This window comes from Oxyura jamaicensis, chromosome 10, assembly GCF_011077185.1.
Source record: "Oxyura jamaicensis isolate SHBP4307 breed ruddy duck chromosome 10, BPBGC_Ojam_1.0, whole genome shotgun sequence".
In the NCBI taxonomy this organism is placed as follows: domain Eukaryota; kingdom Metazoa; phylum Chordata; class Aves; order Anseriformes; family Anatidae; genus Oxyura; species Oxyura jamaicensis.
In genome coordinates, this window is record NC_048902.1 from 7,309,772 (window position 1) to 7,326,222 (window position 16,451).

At 39.8% G+C, this 16,451-nt stretch overlaps 1 protein-coding gene across 3 annotated transcripts in view; it reads left to right on the forward strand.

Annotated features, from left to right (window-relative positions):
* Window positions 1-1,412: 1,412 nt before the first annotated feature.
* Window positions 1,413-16,451, forward strand: part of RAB8B (RAB8B, member RAS oncogene family) — a 28,390-nt gene continuing 13,351 nt past the window's right edge. For all 3 annotated transcript variants that reach the window (XM_035335305.1, XM_035335303.1, XM_035335302.1), the window contains exons 1-2: window positions 1,413-1,623; window positions 15,768-15,828. In XM_035335305.1, coding sequence (XP_035191196.1) covers window positions 1,500-1,623; window positions 15,768-15,828 — 185 coding nt within the window. In that variant the 5' untranslated portion in view covers window positions 1,413-1,499. The remainder of the gene's footprint in view (window positions 1,624-15,767; window positions 15,829-16,451) is intronic.

A 16,451-nucleotide genomic window follows, 5' to 3' on the forward strand; every position in this document is an offset into this window, starting at 1 on the left:
GTTTTGAAGTTAGTTTTCAATACAATTAACTGGAAGTAACATTAGCAGTTATGCCAAGATGTAATTGAATTCACTTTGTACAGAGTTTTACATCAGATCTGTCATGGGATTGTTATTTCTTAAGGTTTGTTATCACAGACATATGGGCCAGGAACATCACCAAACTGAGACACTTAACAAGGAAGATTTGGAATGGTTCATAATTAGCAATTTATTAGCTTTGCTTTTTAAAGGTTTATCACGACTGAAGTAATTTATTTGGAGTGAATCCTCAGAATACTTTGCATAAGTACAGCTGTGGCCAGCTGTTAGAATAGTTCACCCTACTTCACCCCATCAAATTCTCAGTTTTGTGCTTGGAATACGGAGGCTACCTGCGTATGTATGAGAGAATTTTAATATTCAAATCGAATTCCGCTTGATTCTGTACTCAGCATGTATGTTTGCCAAATTAATGAAAAAATCTGAGATGTTTTACACCTCACTCTGGCCTGGCTCCCTGGCCTCTGCCAAGCCGGCTGCTGCCCGCTGGGCCTCGCGGCAGTGCCAGGAGCCCGCCTGCGTGCGGGGAGCTGGGAGGAAGCGCGGCACGCCGGGCCTCCACGGTGCCAGTCCCACAGGGAATGATGTGGGGCAAACTGCTCTTCTTCCTCTGTGTCCCTAACAGGGAAGTGAGAACTGTTACGGGGATTTATGGTGTTGGACGTGTGTGTTTAGAGCTTGTCTGGAGGCTGCAGTTTTTAAATTAAATTAAAGCAATAGCTCTTTGCTGCTATTTTAGAGCGTTTCAGTAATGTTATTTATTTTTATAGTGTCTTGTGACACCCTGTGAGAAACACATTGTAATAAATACATAATGAGGCTGCCTCACACCAAGAGAGAACTGTCAGTGGAAAAAAATGGGGAGAAGCGCTTATTCAAATGCTGTAGTCACATCTAGCAAGGATACCACCTTTCTAGTGCTACACGAGACTTTGAAAATAATTTTCCTTTTGTGTAAACGAGCTCCTTCCTTACTTGCTAAAGTAAAGGAAGTAAATACACCTGAATAGTTGAGGCCACGTGCGCTCACCTTTCCACCTGCCCCTACGCTGGCATCTGACCCAAGTGCAGCGTTACACCAGTGTCTGTTGTGCCACTTGAACAGATAAACCGACCCCATTTACAAACTGAGGTGGTTTCCAAAGAGCTCAGTGCCGCGTGGGATGAGACCACCTGACCGCTCGGCGTTGGCAGTTACCCACGCACCATTAAACGCCCTCGGCGTTGCCCTGGCACCGCGGCATCCACGCGGCGTTTCTCTGGCTCCGCTCCACTCGCGCAGCGCCTCGGCCGCGCCACGCGCCCGGACTACATCTCCCGTCGGCCCCCGCGGCGCTCCCGGAGCTGCACGCCCTGCGTGGGCACCGGGCGGGGCGGGGCCGCGCCGCGCTGCCCGCCCCTCTCCTGGCTGCCCCGGCCGAGCCGAGCCGAGCCGAGCCGAGCGGCGCCGCGGGAAGATGGCGAAGACGTACGACTATCTGTTCAAGCTGCTGCTCATCGGCGACTCGGGCGTGGGCAAGACGTGCCTGCTCTTCCGCTTCTCCGAGGACGCCTTCAACACCACCTTCATCTCCACCATCGGTGAGGGGCCCGCCCGGCGGCGGGGGGTTGGGGGGGGGCTCGCGGGGGCAGCGGGGCCGGGGTAGCCCCGCGGCCGTTGCGGGGCCGTTGCGGGGCGCCGGGGCCGTGGCCGTGGCCGTTCCGTCGCGGCGCGGTCCTGCCGCCCTCCTCGCGGGGCCTGCGCCGGCCGCTCGGCGTTTCCGTGCGGGCGGCCAGAAAATGGCAGCAGCCCCGGGCTGCGAGGCGAGGGAACTGTTGCTGCGGGGCCGAGCCGTGAGCGGGCTGAGCGGCGGGCACGGGGCGGGGGGGCCCGCCTCGGGCTGGCGGCCGGGGCTGCGCTGGTCCCGCTCGGCGCCGCGGGGCTGCTGCCGGCCCACAGCCTCCGCGGCCGCTGCGTAGGGGCCCCTCCTCGCCAAAAATGGAGGCGGGTTGCACATTTGATGGGGAAAAGCGGTCCGAAGCTCGTCTGGTCTCTTTCGGTGATACCGAATACTTCTAACACAGGCTGCCGCGGTGTTCGGTAAGGTTCGTCGGTCTTCCAGCTGATAAACTGACAAAATTTTAAAATTCTCTTCGGAGATAATCCTCAATTGAATTTTCAGTTTGGCAAAACTTGAGATCTTCTGGGTAACTACGTGTAGTTCACTTTGCTTTTTAAAATAAAATATGCTGTTTGGGGGATGAAGGGGTAACGTGCAGTGGAGGTTGCTGGTATTTAAGAGAGCAAAACTAATGCAGGCTTGGAAGAATAGCACTAAGAGAAGGAGTAGACTTTGTCATAAAGAAATTGATTTAAAGATGAGATAGAGCAACGTGTCACTTTTTCATGTTCGAGTGCTGCTGTATCCTCTCCAGACGTTTGACTGTGCTGAGCACCTGATGCATAGGGAGGAAGTGAACTTTTATTCAGGCAGATGTGTTTGACTAAATGAGATATGGCTGGCATTTCTAGTGCTTCAAGAACAGACTTTCTACGTTTCAAAAACAAACAAAATTACTTTTCTCTCTGCCTTCTCTTTGCAACCATTTCCAAAGTGCTGTATTAATAATACCAGCTAATCAAGGCCTGAGTAGCAGTTTATTGAAAAAAGGGTACTTTGCTGTATGTGTGGTCGATCAAAAGCCTTAAACCTTAATAAATGCTATATAGTTTTCCAAAAGAGCCTACAGTGGTACTATACGAAGTATAAAATGACTCTTACTTAGAAAGAGATGGCTAGCATAAATGGCTGCATCTTGCTTTCAGTGATCTTGTCATTACTTGAACTGCTTAGCCTCTTGATGTTTCTTTTTCTGTCTCACTGATTCACTTTGAAGTCTCAAGGACTGCAAATATGATTGTTTTTTAACTTATTCAGTAATATGGTGTTTGTTCTCTTGTTTCTTTCCTTTATGTTTGCTTTTACGAGGGTCCTATTATCAACACTATTGATTTTAAGAAAGATGTTGATAACTGAGGCATACTTATGATTCCATAGGTAGTGATTGTGATTTCATTTCAGTTGCATTTTCCTATTCTTATAAGTTCTTTCAATCCCTTTCCTTTTTAGCAAAGGACCTACAAAGAGGAAAGTTGACAAGGCAGGAAACAGTGAAACTGCTCATGCAAAGTGCTGACATGCTTAAATAAAAGCACTATTTTTTTTTCAGTGTTCCCCGTGTTGGTTGTATTGCTTTCAAGTCAGTCATGTAGATCTCCTTTGTATGTTCTTGTAGATGCTCTTTCTATTTTTCTTTTTAAAGAGTGAATGTAGTGAGTGCATGCTGGCTGGTCTATGCTAGTCAGTTGTACAGTCATAACTAATACAACTGATGTGCTTAGGGGAATTCCGTTTTTAACAGTTCTGAATTTATTCCTTGGTGGGTAAAGCACTGGCAACTGTGGTGTGGAGGGAGACAGGGATACAATGCTTTTCCCAATTGTGCCCCTGCCAGTTGAAGCTTTAAGGTCTCCAGATCAGCGTTCCTAACTGGGAACGCTGAATCTTCCTGAAGTATAAGCTGCTAGGCCATTACTTCTATAAGTAATCCCAGAAGTGGATTCTACAACATGATGATGCTTCCTGTAAAGATGCATATTCAGTTTGTGGTGATTTTAATTAGTACCCGCTATATTATGTGCTCTTAGAGGTGCTTGTCTTGCTTCTAACAGGACTGGAGTCTCTTTAACGCTATGGAGTCCTGAGAAAGCATGTGTTTGTGGTGGGCTGATGACAATTGTTTGTTTAATCTTCTATTGAAATACTATTTGTGAGTGAGGTGAGGTGAAGCATTTAGAGGCTTTTCTTAACTATACGGTGAGAAAACGTAAGAAAACAGATTGAAACAAGTTTATGTCTAGAAATTAAAGCAAACTTTATTGCCATGATATAAGGGCCTGCAAAATGTCTAAGCACCAAATACCTTTCTTACCATTTCCCACTCCTATCGTTACTTGCTAGTTTCAGTTACCAGAGCAGTGGAACCTCTTTCCATTTGGAGAGAAATACGGGAATATTGGCTCACTGGAGAACACTCAAATTACTTAGGCTCAGTTCGTACAGTAGAAATGAACTGTAGTTGCTGTCGTCTTGCATGGCAGCAACTTCAGCAACTTCACAATTTTCATATACATTATAAGGAAAAGTTCTATAAGGGTTGACAAGTCATGATACTGCTGTGCTCCCTAGTGGGGATCAGCTTTTCACTGTTAACATGGGATCACAGAATTTTAGGGGTTGGAAGGGACATCAAGAGATCATTGGGTCCAACCCCCCATGACAAAGCAGGTTCCCTAGAGTAGGGTTGCCCAGGTATGTGTCCGGAGGGGTCTTGAACATCTCCAGAGAAGGAGACTCCACAACCTCCCTGGGCAGCCTGTTCCGGTGCTCCGTCACCCTTACTGTGAAGAAGTTCTTCCTGATGTTGGTGCGGAACTTCCTGTGCTCAGTTTTGTGGCCATTACCCCTTGTCCTATCCCCACAAACCACTGAAAAGAGGTTGGCCAAATCCCTGGATAAAACTTCTTATACAGTGGAAATATACTATGTAAGGTTTTGTTATTTAGCTTGTTTCCTGAGTGAAAACTTCTGCTTTTGCACAGTTCTACATGGAAAGTAAAATGCAATTGTGTCAGCTTATTTTCATACTTAACAGCTCCTAAAGCAGAAATTCTATCTTGGAGTATCTCATGTGCATTTTGTTAGTATTTTCAATGGGGTGTATAACAAAAAGGAGCATTAATTTGCAAGTCTTTGTGCATCTTAACTTGCCATTTGAGTAGTGCTAATCTGGATGGGGTTTGTTACTCTAAATATTAAGGTTTATTCTTTGCATTCCTTTCAACTTCTTGTTTGAGCAGTTTTCTGTAAGAGTGAAGTTGTACCTTTAGCTGATAGTTGTTCTGACTAGTACAAAGCCTTGCTGACTCTGAAACAAAACTTGTCGTATTTATTTTTTAATCCAAGATAATACGAGCGTTTGGCAGGAAGTTGCCCACACGAGATAGTACTATATCTGAGAGTTGAAAAAACTTGTTGATTTTACAGAAGTAACTTTTCCATAGCCTTCATCTTGCAAAATAGGACACTACTCCAGCAATCAAGCACGTGTATGCTGACCTTATAACACTTTGATGAAAATCCTTTGACAAGCAGAATTATCAACTTCCCTTTTGCAATGAAATTTCCATGTCTGTAACGTGTAATGGAAATTGTTCTAGTGTACTCAAGTCAAATTATGTCTCAGAGTATTTTATTTCTACTCTTCCCTGCAGTTACTTGTTTACTTGTGTGATAGACAAAAAGTAACTGAAGAGAGAGAGGTATTTTTTTTTTTTTTTTTTTTTTTTTTTTTTTTTTTGTGGTGGTGCCCTCCATCTCCATTAGGCTTCTGTATTCCCATCCTCATTCCATCTCTTTTTGGGCTTCTCCAGATGGTAGGAGCTCTGGAAGAAAACAAACATCAGTGATAGACAAGCAAAGAGAAGGATAAGTCAGGAAGGGGTTGTCAGTGGTACGTCATTAATAGTAATTATAATAAGGGAATTGAAGTGAGTCAGACTAGTGTAAGTGTCTCAGGTGGTGCTGTGATTTAGCTCTACAGAATGGAAGTGTGTGCCCAGGACTTGAGACCTGGGTATCCTTGCAACACCCTGTGAGGACAAGGTCAAGCGCTTACAGCGGAATATGGGCAGACAGCTTTGTGGAGGTGAATATGAAACTGGAAGTATGATTCAGTTTTCAAGGTAGGTGATGGGTGATCAGCAAGATGTTAGCCTGACGTTGATCAGACAGCATTGCAGTCGGAGATACCGCAGGTTAAAGACCTTAAAGTTTGTGTCTCTTCTGACTGTAAATCTGATAGTAACACCCAGTTGGTAACAAACATCTTGGACTTTGATTTTCATCTGCTAATGAGATTGCCTTGCCTGCCCTTTTGTATTCTGCAACAAGCCAATATGAGTGGAATCATTTTGCTTTTCTTAAAAATACTGTTGCAGCATTCTTGCTGCATGGCACTGTGAAACAGTGTGACAGATGTCTAACTGCTTTCTCCCTGTACTTACCGGGCAGATGGAGCTCTGTCTTGGTTATGTGTTATCTGGTTATTCGAATGACAGGAGGGCAGCTTAGAGCTGCTTTTGTGACTTGGTTTGAATGCAAAGTTAAGAACACAGTCTAACATGGAATGACTGTAGGAACAAATGTATTGTTTGATACAGGCTCTGAGAGAGGTATTGAAGGCTCGTAGCTTTTGTTTGGGAAATGTTTTTTCAAGGACTTCCTAGTCCTTCTGCAAGAGGGCATCCCTTCCTAGAAATAATTCTGACTTCTTTCAGAATTTAACTAAAATTCATAATGTGATGAAGAATACATGCAGTTCTTGTAATGATGCTTTATTTCATGTTTTATGATTGAATTGCAAACAAGCATGACTTCCAATAATATTCTTTTTTTTTTTTATTACATTAATTTAACTTTAATAAGATGTTTTGGTATCTTGAATGTCCGGCTCATCAAGGTGACTGTAGATCTATAAAATGGATCTGATCCTTTTCTAATGTGAATGAGCTGTGAATAATACGAACTTCAATAGAGTTGCTCTGTATAAAGATTTTGTACGAGCAGGGTTGATCCAGAGGCTTTTAGTTGCCTGACTTGCAACTCAAAACTTGAGATAGCAACTTCTGTTCCAGCTAGGGTTGCAGTGGGAGGTAATTTAGTACCTCTTCAACATTTTTTGACCAGCAATTGCATCTAATATCAGTTTAATCTTGTGATTTATAGTGAGCTTTCCTCTGAAATGTAAGCTGTGACACGTTGCTTTTAAACTATGTACAGTCTAATACAACTGAAGTACTGCATGCTTAGAAGACTTCTCCTCTGCTCAGGAGAACTAACAGTCAAGCAAGCTTAAGATGATCTGTATTCCTTGTCCTGCTGTTGTACAAACCCGACTCTTTTGGGCACCAAAGGAAAAAAAACAAACAAAAATGACAAAACTGATGCAGAATGTTAGTTGCGTTCTCATGTATGTATGGCAGTATCTAAGAATGTGTGAAGCAGAGTGGTCACTAATAGCAGTCAGGTACCAAATCTGCACCTTAGAAAGAACAAGTTTAGTCTAAGAAATCAGGGAAAGCTAAGCTGGCTACCAGCCAGGGAACACATATACTACCACCACTCCCTACACACATGGTAAAAAAAAATCCTTTCTTTTATCTGCCAGAGAGAAATAGCTTTCATTTAATGAAAGCGAATTTCTTGTCTGTGTGGTGGGACTTCTTATGGGATCAAAGATGAAGTAAGGTGTCTGTGTCAACCCAAGCATGGACGGAAGTGATAAGTCAGAGAAACTGCTGGCTGGGAGAGCTTCTCTGACTTAGCAGAAGTGACTATAGAGGAGTACTTAGAATATCCAATGTGGGAAAAAGAGGTTAAGTGGCCATTAAAGGAACCTCACATAATGTACAGAAAGCAAACTGTAATGGGCTAGAAAGACAAGTATGGCCTTGATTAATAAGTTAGGTGGTTTTGCCTGTTAATGTAGGTAGTAAGAGCCTTTCAAAAAAGGCCTATTTAACTGCCTACATGAATAAGGAGATCAGCCCTTCTTTCCCCCATGTCTTTTGCTTCCCTAACAACAACAAAAAATCCTAATGCAGTTACCCCGCATAAAAACAGGGGGTTAAGAAAACATCTTTTTTTTTTTTAAAAAAAAAAAAAAAAACAAACAAAAGCAAAAAAAAATAAAAATGCTATACTCAATGCTTTTCCTACGTTAGGAAGCTTCGTTATTAGCTGTTTATGTTGCTGGTGATACCCATATGTTATGTATTGGTATGGTCCCAGATGTTGTCTTTGCTCAAAATAGTCAGATCACAGTAGATATTCGGATCAAGCAGGAGTCCTAAAACTTCAAGAGTTTGTTTTTTTTCCAAAAAGAAGCAGCTTCTCCATTTCTCACTGGACAGTCATATAGATTCAAGTAGATCAAAAATTACTGGAAAAAAACAAACCTCGCCTTCTCGGCCTGTTCTTGTCACAACTGAAACAGTGTATGAATAGTGAATAATGAACTTTAAATCATGGTAGCAAGGATACTATTAGATTGCTTTTTTTTTTTTTTTTTCAATAAGGAGTTTATTGAATTTCTGGGATGCTTAAGATGCCAACTTTTATATGAAAAGAGCTTTTTGTTGTTATTATTTAGTTAGAGTTGTCTTGGTTCAAGAAGGCATTTTATATGGTTTCTACATCTACAAACTTACCTGACTTACTGGAAGGAGATTTGGGATAATCTTTTTCCTGTTTTGAGGGGATTTTTCTTTCCACTTTGAAATAAATCTCCCATTGCTGCATTACAGGTTAAGTCAGTGTGGGGCAGAGTCCTTGGCAGATCACTGCAGCCATTTCTGTTCTGTAGCTAGCCATAGCTGAAGGGTGAACTTTAGAGCAATTCCTGCACAAGCATAGAGCTGCTGCTCGTCAGGTGATATCCTGGTGTGGGATCCACTGGAGCTGCTTGGAAGCTACTTGATGGCCACCTTTTGGTCTGTATTAACAAGGGCTTTAATTCCATGATTGATTCAGTGGTATCTGTGATCTGGTGCTCAGAAGAGGAGAGCTGTGACTGTGTGAAACCTGTTCTCTTAATGTATGCCATCGGTTGCAATTATAGATGGTGGTAAGCTGAGTTACAGAATTCACCCAGATAAAAAGAAACCTGACCACAATAGGAAAGGATTTGGTCATCACTCTTCAGTGGCAGCACCTACCCTAGTTTCAATTAGCTGTAGAACTTTAGCCTCAGCTCGAGTCTCTTGGTAGATTTTAAATATTTGCTGTTCTCCAGTTGCATATTGGCCTGAAAAGAATATGTTTTTGAAGCAGCTCAGTTAGTGCATTCCTCTTAGAGTCAGTCTATAAATAATCCTTAAAATAAACAAACTTTGCTGTCTGTATCATAGGACAGTTCTAATCTGTCAGAACTATTTTAGATGAAACTGAGTTATCACCGAGTGTAGTTTATTTTACATTGAATAAGTAGTAGATATAGACTAGATTTTATACACGTCATAGACCCAGCCCTTTTAAAGCTGTTGTGGAAGTTTGTTAATTTTTCTTGTATACAGCAGTAATAAATTTCTTTCTGCTATGTTATTTTATGGTATTTAAAGTTAGACCAAGTATTCTTGGTGTTTTAAAATCATGCAATTCAAAGGCTGCTCAAAGCAGTCTATATATTCTCTTTTCAGAATTTCAAATTCAGAATTTGACTTTGCAGGATCTTCTAGCATTTACCCTGAAGCATTTGAATGCACTGTTATGGTGGCTGAGCTCATAGGAGCACTGTTACAAACAAGTGGCTGAAGAACACTGGATTCAGTTCTTGGTATGATAATCAGTTTATGCTATTGGTTGCTGAGCTGTCAAAAAACAAAACAAACAAAAAAACTGTTCCAAAGTGTAGGTTGGACTAATTTTGATAATTAGAAGTCATATTCTGAATGTCCTGTTGCTTTTTTTAATAAGTAATTTATCTTAAATGAACCTGTGTGGTAGCTGTACTGCAGCTGAGGAAGTGCATGTTGAAGGAAGCTGCAGTTTGCTTAATATTATGAGAATCAAACAGATTTTGGTAGTAAGTTTCAGGTGCCTATGAGCAACAAACCACTGTATGCTATGCATGCATGGCACCTCCATTCTTCATTGCCTCCTTGAGTCATTTGTATATATTTATTTTACCAGTGTAGCGGTTAAAGTTTCCTTTAAGAACCTTACATTGGTAATATATTTAAAGATGTTAGACACTTCTGTAATCATTGGGTAGTAAACCAGTATTAGATTCTTTGCAGAGGTGAAGAATGGGATTAAGAAATGCCAGCTAACCCAAAGGAACCTATTCAGCCTTCTCTGAATTTGGTAGTATTTTCTGGATTCTTTTGGGCTGTCTAGAAGGAATTAAATACAGATTTGTCCTCTTAAATTGTGGAAGGGTGAGCAAAACTGGTTGCACTTGTGTGTAATTCTAAGATAATCTTACAACTTCTCAAAAACATTAACAATCAGCAATGCACCAGGGTGAAGGTCAATCTGCTGTATTTTTCAATGGTTGTGATAAAAGACTACTGCATCTTTAATTTACATAGTGATACAGACATTGCTGAGATCATCTGAAAATGCCTTGCAGATGTTACTAGGGACTAAAGCCAAATGTTCAAGTTCAAAATGATTAGACTTTGTTCTTTTGCATTAGGCTCTATGACACACTGGTATGTTGCAAGCGTTCCCCACCCTGCCTTTTATACTCTGATCTTATTTCTTACTTGGTCATTTCTTAGGTTTACTGAAATCTTTCAAGAAATATCTAATACAAAAGCAACTTTCTGAGGCTTTATTCATCTGCCTTTATAGACTTAGAGAATATACTGATGTATTACAATAAAACATTAAAAGACTCCTTGAAAACACCACTAAAAAAAAAAGTTGTGCATTTAATCCCAAACCTGCAATACCTACTGCTGAGAACAGAAAATAGCAATCCTTGCTAGTACTTCCTACAGCTCACTGGTTTGGATGTTCATCTTTGCAATGTAATCACTTGCTGTTCACATGAAGCAAAGCCTGTGGGGTTAAATAAGTAATTCTCTCCCAGAATGCAACAAACTGAAGGTGAAGCATATTGATTTTCAGTCATGTGCCTGGTCTCACTTCCTTTTTCTGAAGGTAGGTTGCTCATTTGGAAGTTGTTTTTAATTTAGCCTTATTCTGAGTGACTGAAAGAAAATACTTTTTTTCCTTTTGTATATCTTGAAGACTTATGTGTTGTGTCTTACAGTGAAGTTGCAAAGCTTTCATCCTCTCCTTCCCCATTGGGGGGTGGGGGGAATCAAAAGCCCTCAACCCTACAAATAAGTACAGTATGATTGGAAGGACTAATACTGTGTAGTTGGAGAAAGCTGAGCTTGAAAGTTGATGTGTAAATTTCAGTCACTCTGATGCTCAGAAAGGATAAGGAGACTTTGTACATTGACTCCTTTTGCTGTCTTACAATGAACTCATTTTGATTGTGACCTATGTCCAGTGGTGATAAGTGTCACAGCCATAGGAAAAATCTTTAATTTCCTTCTAGATTTTTGTGTTTTTTACTACTTCTGCTCTTACTTCAGAAGAGTAAGATAAGATTTAGTTAAGTAGGAGGGTAACTTATTTAAGAGAGTGGGTTTTTTATTACGTGCTCGTCATGCAAGATAGATCTCTCAGTTTTTAGTGGGGTAAATAAGATTTGTTAGTGTGGTACATTCTTTGACAGACAGTCTAAAATGAGAGTCTTTCTAGCAAACAAGCTGTGTATTATTTTTTCACTCCTGCTTTGCCAATTCTTGGCAAAAGAAGACCTTCACCTCTTTAAATCACCCCTTTTTAAAAGAAATTCCCTTTGCTTGGATATTTTTTTTTATAAAAAAAAAAAAACTTTTTAAAATGCTATACTTTGAGTGCTAATACTTGTATTTTTTTATACATTGCACCTTGCTTTGTCAGAGGTGTAGAAACATGGTAGATACACAGTCTACTGTATGCTATCACAGACTGACATTTATTTGCACCCTGAATGGTTTAATTACTTGTCTAATTTGTTACTACAACTGCACCCAAAATAAGTTAGTTGTCATAAATATACAGACTTCAGACTTCATGGACTGAGTGAGATAGGAAACCTGTTAACTTGAGTTCAAATCAACAAGAATCGTCAACTGATGCAGCCTTCTGATGTGTGAAGTCCAGCACTGCAAACTGATGTTAAGCTACATGACAAATTAAGTTAAAATATTGGATAACTATATAAGACAGATAAAAGGAAGGATTCTAATATGTGCCTGCTAGTGGCTACTAAGTTGTTTTTTTTTCACAGTAATTTGTGTGTGCTTGTTCATTGTTTTTTTTTTTTCTTGTATTTTAATGGCTTGTATAATTCAAGAATATGACCCTTCCACTGCCTTCTTTTTAAGCAGACTCGAGACCAGAGAAGCCTTCACCTGCAGAAATTGTTTGCTGGTACTGTTTTAATAGTTAACTTGCTCCAGCCAGAATACTTTGTTTTGGTTTCATTACATTGGAGCATTATCTGCAGCAGACTTCTTTTTTTTTTTTCTTTTTTAACAGAAGAAACAAAACAAAGTCTGTAAGCCCAAACAGTGGTGCAATGCAGGGAAAAGTTGTAGTGTGGACCCAGCTCAAACTGCTCCGGTAGCACTGAAAAACCTGAAATGTTAGCTCTGACTGAAGGTTTAAAGTCCGTTGAGGGGAGAGCAAGAGTAACAGTTACGTCTTGAGAGTAAGCTGCTGCTCCAGAAACTAAAGTAGCATAATAAACCGTTTCAGCGCCTCTGCTCAGACCATTCTCAAAGTCTTGCAAGAATTGCATCATACAGGTTTGCAGTAGAAAACCACTGGTACCACTGTGAGCTTTGCTACTGATTCAAGGTAAACACGGCAACAAGCAACTCTTGTTTTTGTGTGCAAGTCTTTGTATGGCACTAATGACACTGACTCTTTGTAGTGCGCAAGTTTCTTGTTGTGTGAACGTATTTTTGACAGTTCTGTTGGAAGCTGTGGAAGGAAATACGTTCATCTTCAGTAAAGTGAGAAGATGCATCCCTGGTCTGTAGTTAGCAAGGATCTGAAAATGATTTGGAAGAACAGTAAACCCTACTCTAAACCCATGCTACAATAGAAATGCAAGCAATTATAGTCCAGACTAAAACATGATCCAGCTCTCAACTCAGACGTTCATGCCAACTGGAAGCTTGTGATTCCTGCAATAGATGTTCTTCAGTGCATGTCTAATATCTATGGACTTGCTAGGTGGGAATACTGGTATCAGGCTGTTCTGTGTGGCAGCTCTACTTTGGCCATTGAAGGGAATTATCCTGTTTGCCTTTGCATCTGAAGAATGAGTATAGGTCTATATTTTGTAGAAACTTATGAAACATAATTTCAGACAAACATCCAAATGCTTCTGGGCTTTTTCATGCTTTTGGATAGAAGACCATTGGGTATTGCATTTTAAAACCGGGAGTTCTATGATCTTTTGCAATCAAATGAATTATTATTTATTAGACCCAAGTATTGTTTCAAGCTTTCGTATCCCACTGTGTGATTATGTGCAAAGTAAGAATCGTTTGATAAAGGAAATTCTCCTCTGTCAATAATTACTTTTGAAATGCTATTCAAATGTTTTATGTGGCATAATTTAAATTTAACTCTGTAACCAAAATGTTGTTCATACTTGGCCATGCAAGTGTCCTTCGCAGGAAGTGGTAGCACATGTCACTAGGCTTGCTCTATGAATGTGTGCAGCTCACCACTTCCTGTTACTGAAGGGAAAGAACAAAAGAAATTCAGTTTCTAGTTCATTTTAGCCTCTTAAAAAGTTGCAGTTGCATTTGTTAAACTTCTTTGTATTGTGACAGATATTTATGGCTTTCCGCTTTGTTTTGCTTTTAGCTTTGAAATTCATCTTTATTCAGGAACAATTTTGGTGACATTCCTACTAGAAGTCTTAAGTTCTGAGAAGCTGTTTTTTGGGCATATCCTGAATTTCAGAAGTGATCAAAGGAGTGGTGGTATAAATCTTGTTGGTGCTGTAAGGGAAATGACTAACCACAAGAAACCACTCCGTGCAAGACATGGACTGGTGCACATAGATACCTAACTGCAGTGTAAGCTCACTTTCTCAGAAAACCATCCCTGTAGGAGTCTCTTACTCTTTACGATGATGTGTCTTAGCTTCAATAGTTTACAGTATGTGCAGAATTATCTTCAAACCATGAGAGACTCTGAACCTAGTTTTCCTGACTGTTGTAATACTCAATGCTAAGGCTTCAGGCCCAGACATAAATGAGCCCTTTTAAACTGATTTAACTTGCTGTCCATGATATGATACTCTTTACAGAAAAACAAAACAACAACAACAAGCAACACCTGTATTTGTACTTTTATCACCATTGAGGCCAAAAAGAAAGTCAAGGTCATTCATTTTCAGACATGAATACAATTGTGATTTCAGCAGGTGTTGCACCTAGTTAGAAAAATCTTTACAGCAAGACACAAAATTCTATTAAACATAGAATAGAAACACTTTCCAAACTTCTGTTATATACTGTAAGGTTTCTTTTTTGTAAATAGGCATCATTCCTATGTTATTTTTTGGAAGAATGCAGGTTAATGAAAAGATCTTTCTGCCTGTACATCCACTAGTGAATCTTTGGAAATAATGATTGTAGCAATAGTCTTAGCATTTTAAATCAATGTAATTAATTTCATATGGTTTTAAAAGTGCTGATGTTCTGTTTCTGCTGATAATATGCATTCTAACTAATGGGCCAAATTGTGTATCCATAGCACATCAATATTAAGCAGTTGAAACTTAGTATTTTCAGGATATTAAAATATTAATATCACATGAGAGAAGAATGAAAGTCAAGTAGTTAATGAATGTCTATATTTCATGTTCAAATGCTATTATAGTAAATTAAAATAAAAATATTGTAGCTTATTTCCAGTGCTTCCTGTTTAAGCTGTGGATAAATTCTTGAAGCTAGAAACAGTGTTCTCCCAGTTAAGATACTCTTGATAATTGTCACTTAAATTACACTTCAGAAAAGAGGAGAAAGGAGAAGGTGGGGGGGGGGGGGGGGGGGGAAGTACCTTCTACAGATTATGTCTAAATATCAAGTAGTTGTTTAAGATCTAGTGAAAGAAAAATGGGCTGTTAACTTCAAATCAGATTAACTAGGGGAGGAGACTGCCCTGGGATTCAAGAATCAGACAGTGGAATTTGAGCAATCTCAGTTTGAGTTGTATTACAGTAAAGGTTTAGATATGTGAAAGTTAAAATAGTGTAGTTAAAATGCTAGTCTGTTTGGAAATCTTGTCCTTGGTTCATAAATTCTTTCGATGATCCCTCTAAGCCTTAAGAGATGTTAAGCTCTTGTGAATTAATTCCTTTTCCCTGCTCCCCACCATTTAAAATCTGTCTTCCGAATCAATCATAGAACTGATGGGTAACATGTGGAAGAGTAAGGGGGCAAAGGAGAGAAATGCTTCCTTAATCATTTCTGAAGTTGTCTAGAAAATCTGAGCTATTCCTATGCTGGTATCCTTGATATGCTTGCATTGGTCATCTTCAGTAACTATCTGTATAGCTTTTATTTCCTGTGATCCTTTACACTTGACTGTGATGTCTGGCTGGCTTACATAAAGTGTTGCAAGAAAAGCAACTAAAGAGCCATAGTATGTTATTTTTTCTCAGAGCTAGCAGATGTCCTAGGGATTCTCATTTAATTGTTGGGACTAGTCAAAAGATGAGAAAAATATATGTTCAAAGTAATGACCTTGTCGGAGGAAAATGGACAAGTTTTGAGACTAAATCTTCCAATAATCCTGACCAATTTTATCAGTGATTCTGAGTTTGGTACATTTTCATTATGCAGAATAATTTATCCTTGATACTTTGGATACAGCCAAAGACGTGTATCTCTCACTTCCTAATGTGTGGAAGAAACAACCATTTCAGAAATAATTCTTTTTCCTACATTTGCACTTACCAAATTGTCCAGAGGAAATTGAATGCTTCCATTTCATTTATTGCAAAATTCAGAGTGTCTTTTTCTCTGGCAGGAATTGACTTTAAGATCAGAACAATAGAATTAGATGGAAAGAAAATCAAGCTACAAATATGGTAAGTACTCCAAAGTAATTTAAGTTTATCAGTGAGTATTGAGTGCTTTGTATTCACTAGTATTGAATACTTTGAGCAAGAATACTTGTTAACTTTTGAGCATGGTTGTACCAGAAGTTTCATACCTTTTATTCATTGCCTTTTAGACTTATTTCTTCTAGCTTGTTGTTTGAGTGGCTGTGTTTCATTAGCACAGGAAATAGCCTGTTCACATGCTAGTGTTATAGCAACTTCCCATTTTATTGAAAGCTGTCCTCTTAAATGCAGTTTTAGTTTTTCCACATGGAAGAGAAGTATTAATTACATAGTTGTAAACCAGAAAATGAGACCTAATAAAATATAATCTGAATTCTTTGATACTTTAATACCCAGTTGTACTCATAAAGGCACAGGTGAGTGCTAATGCTCCCATTCCTTGCATGGTGGCTTAGCAGAGGCTGAGACTACTGATAGCAGTAGATGGGTACTTGGAGTAGCATTACTACATGTGCCAGACTCTTAAAATGCTACTGGTGAATGTAGGGCTCTTGCTGATATCTGAAGTTCTGGCAAAGATAGATGTGATACTTGCACGCAAGCCAAAGTTCTTGTGACTGAGGAAGTGAAGTGCCAAAAGTGGTTGG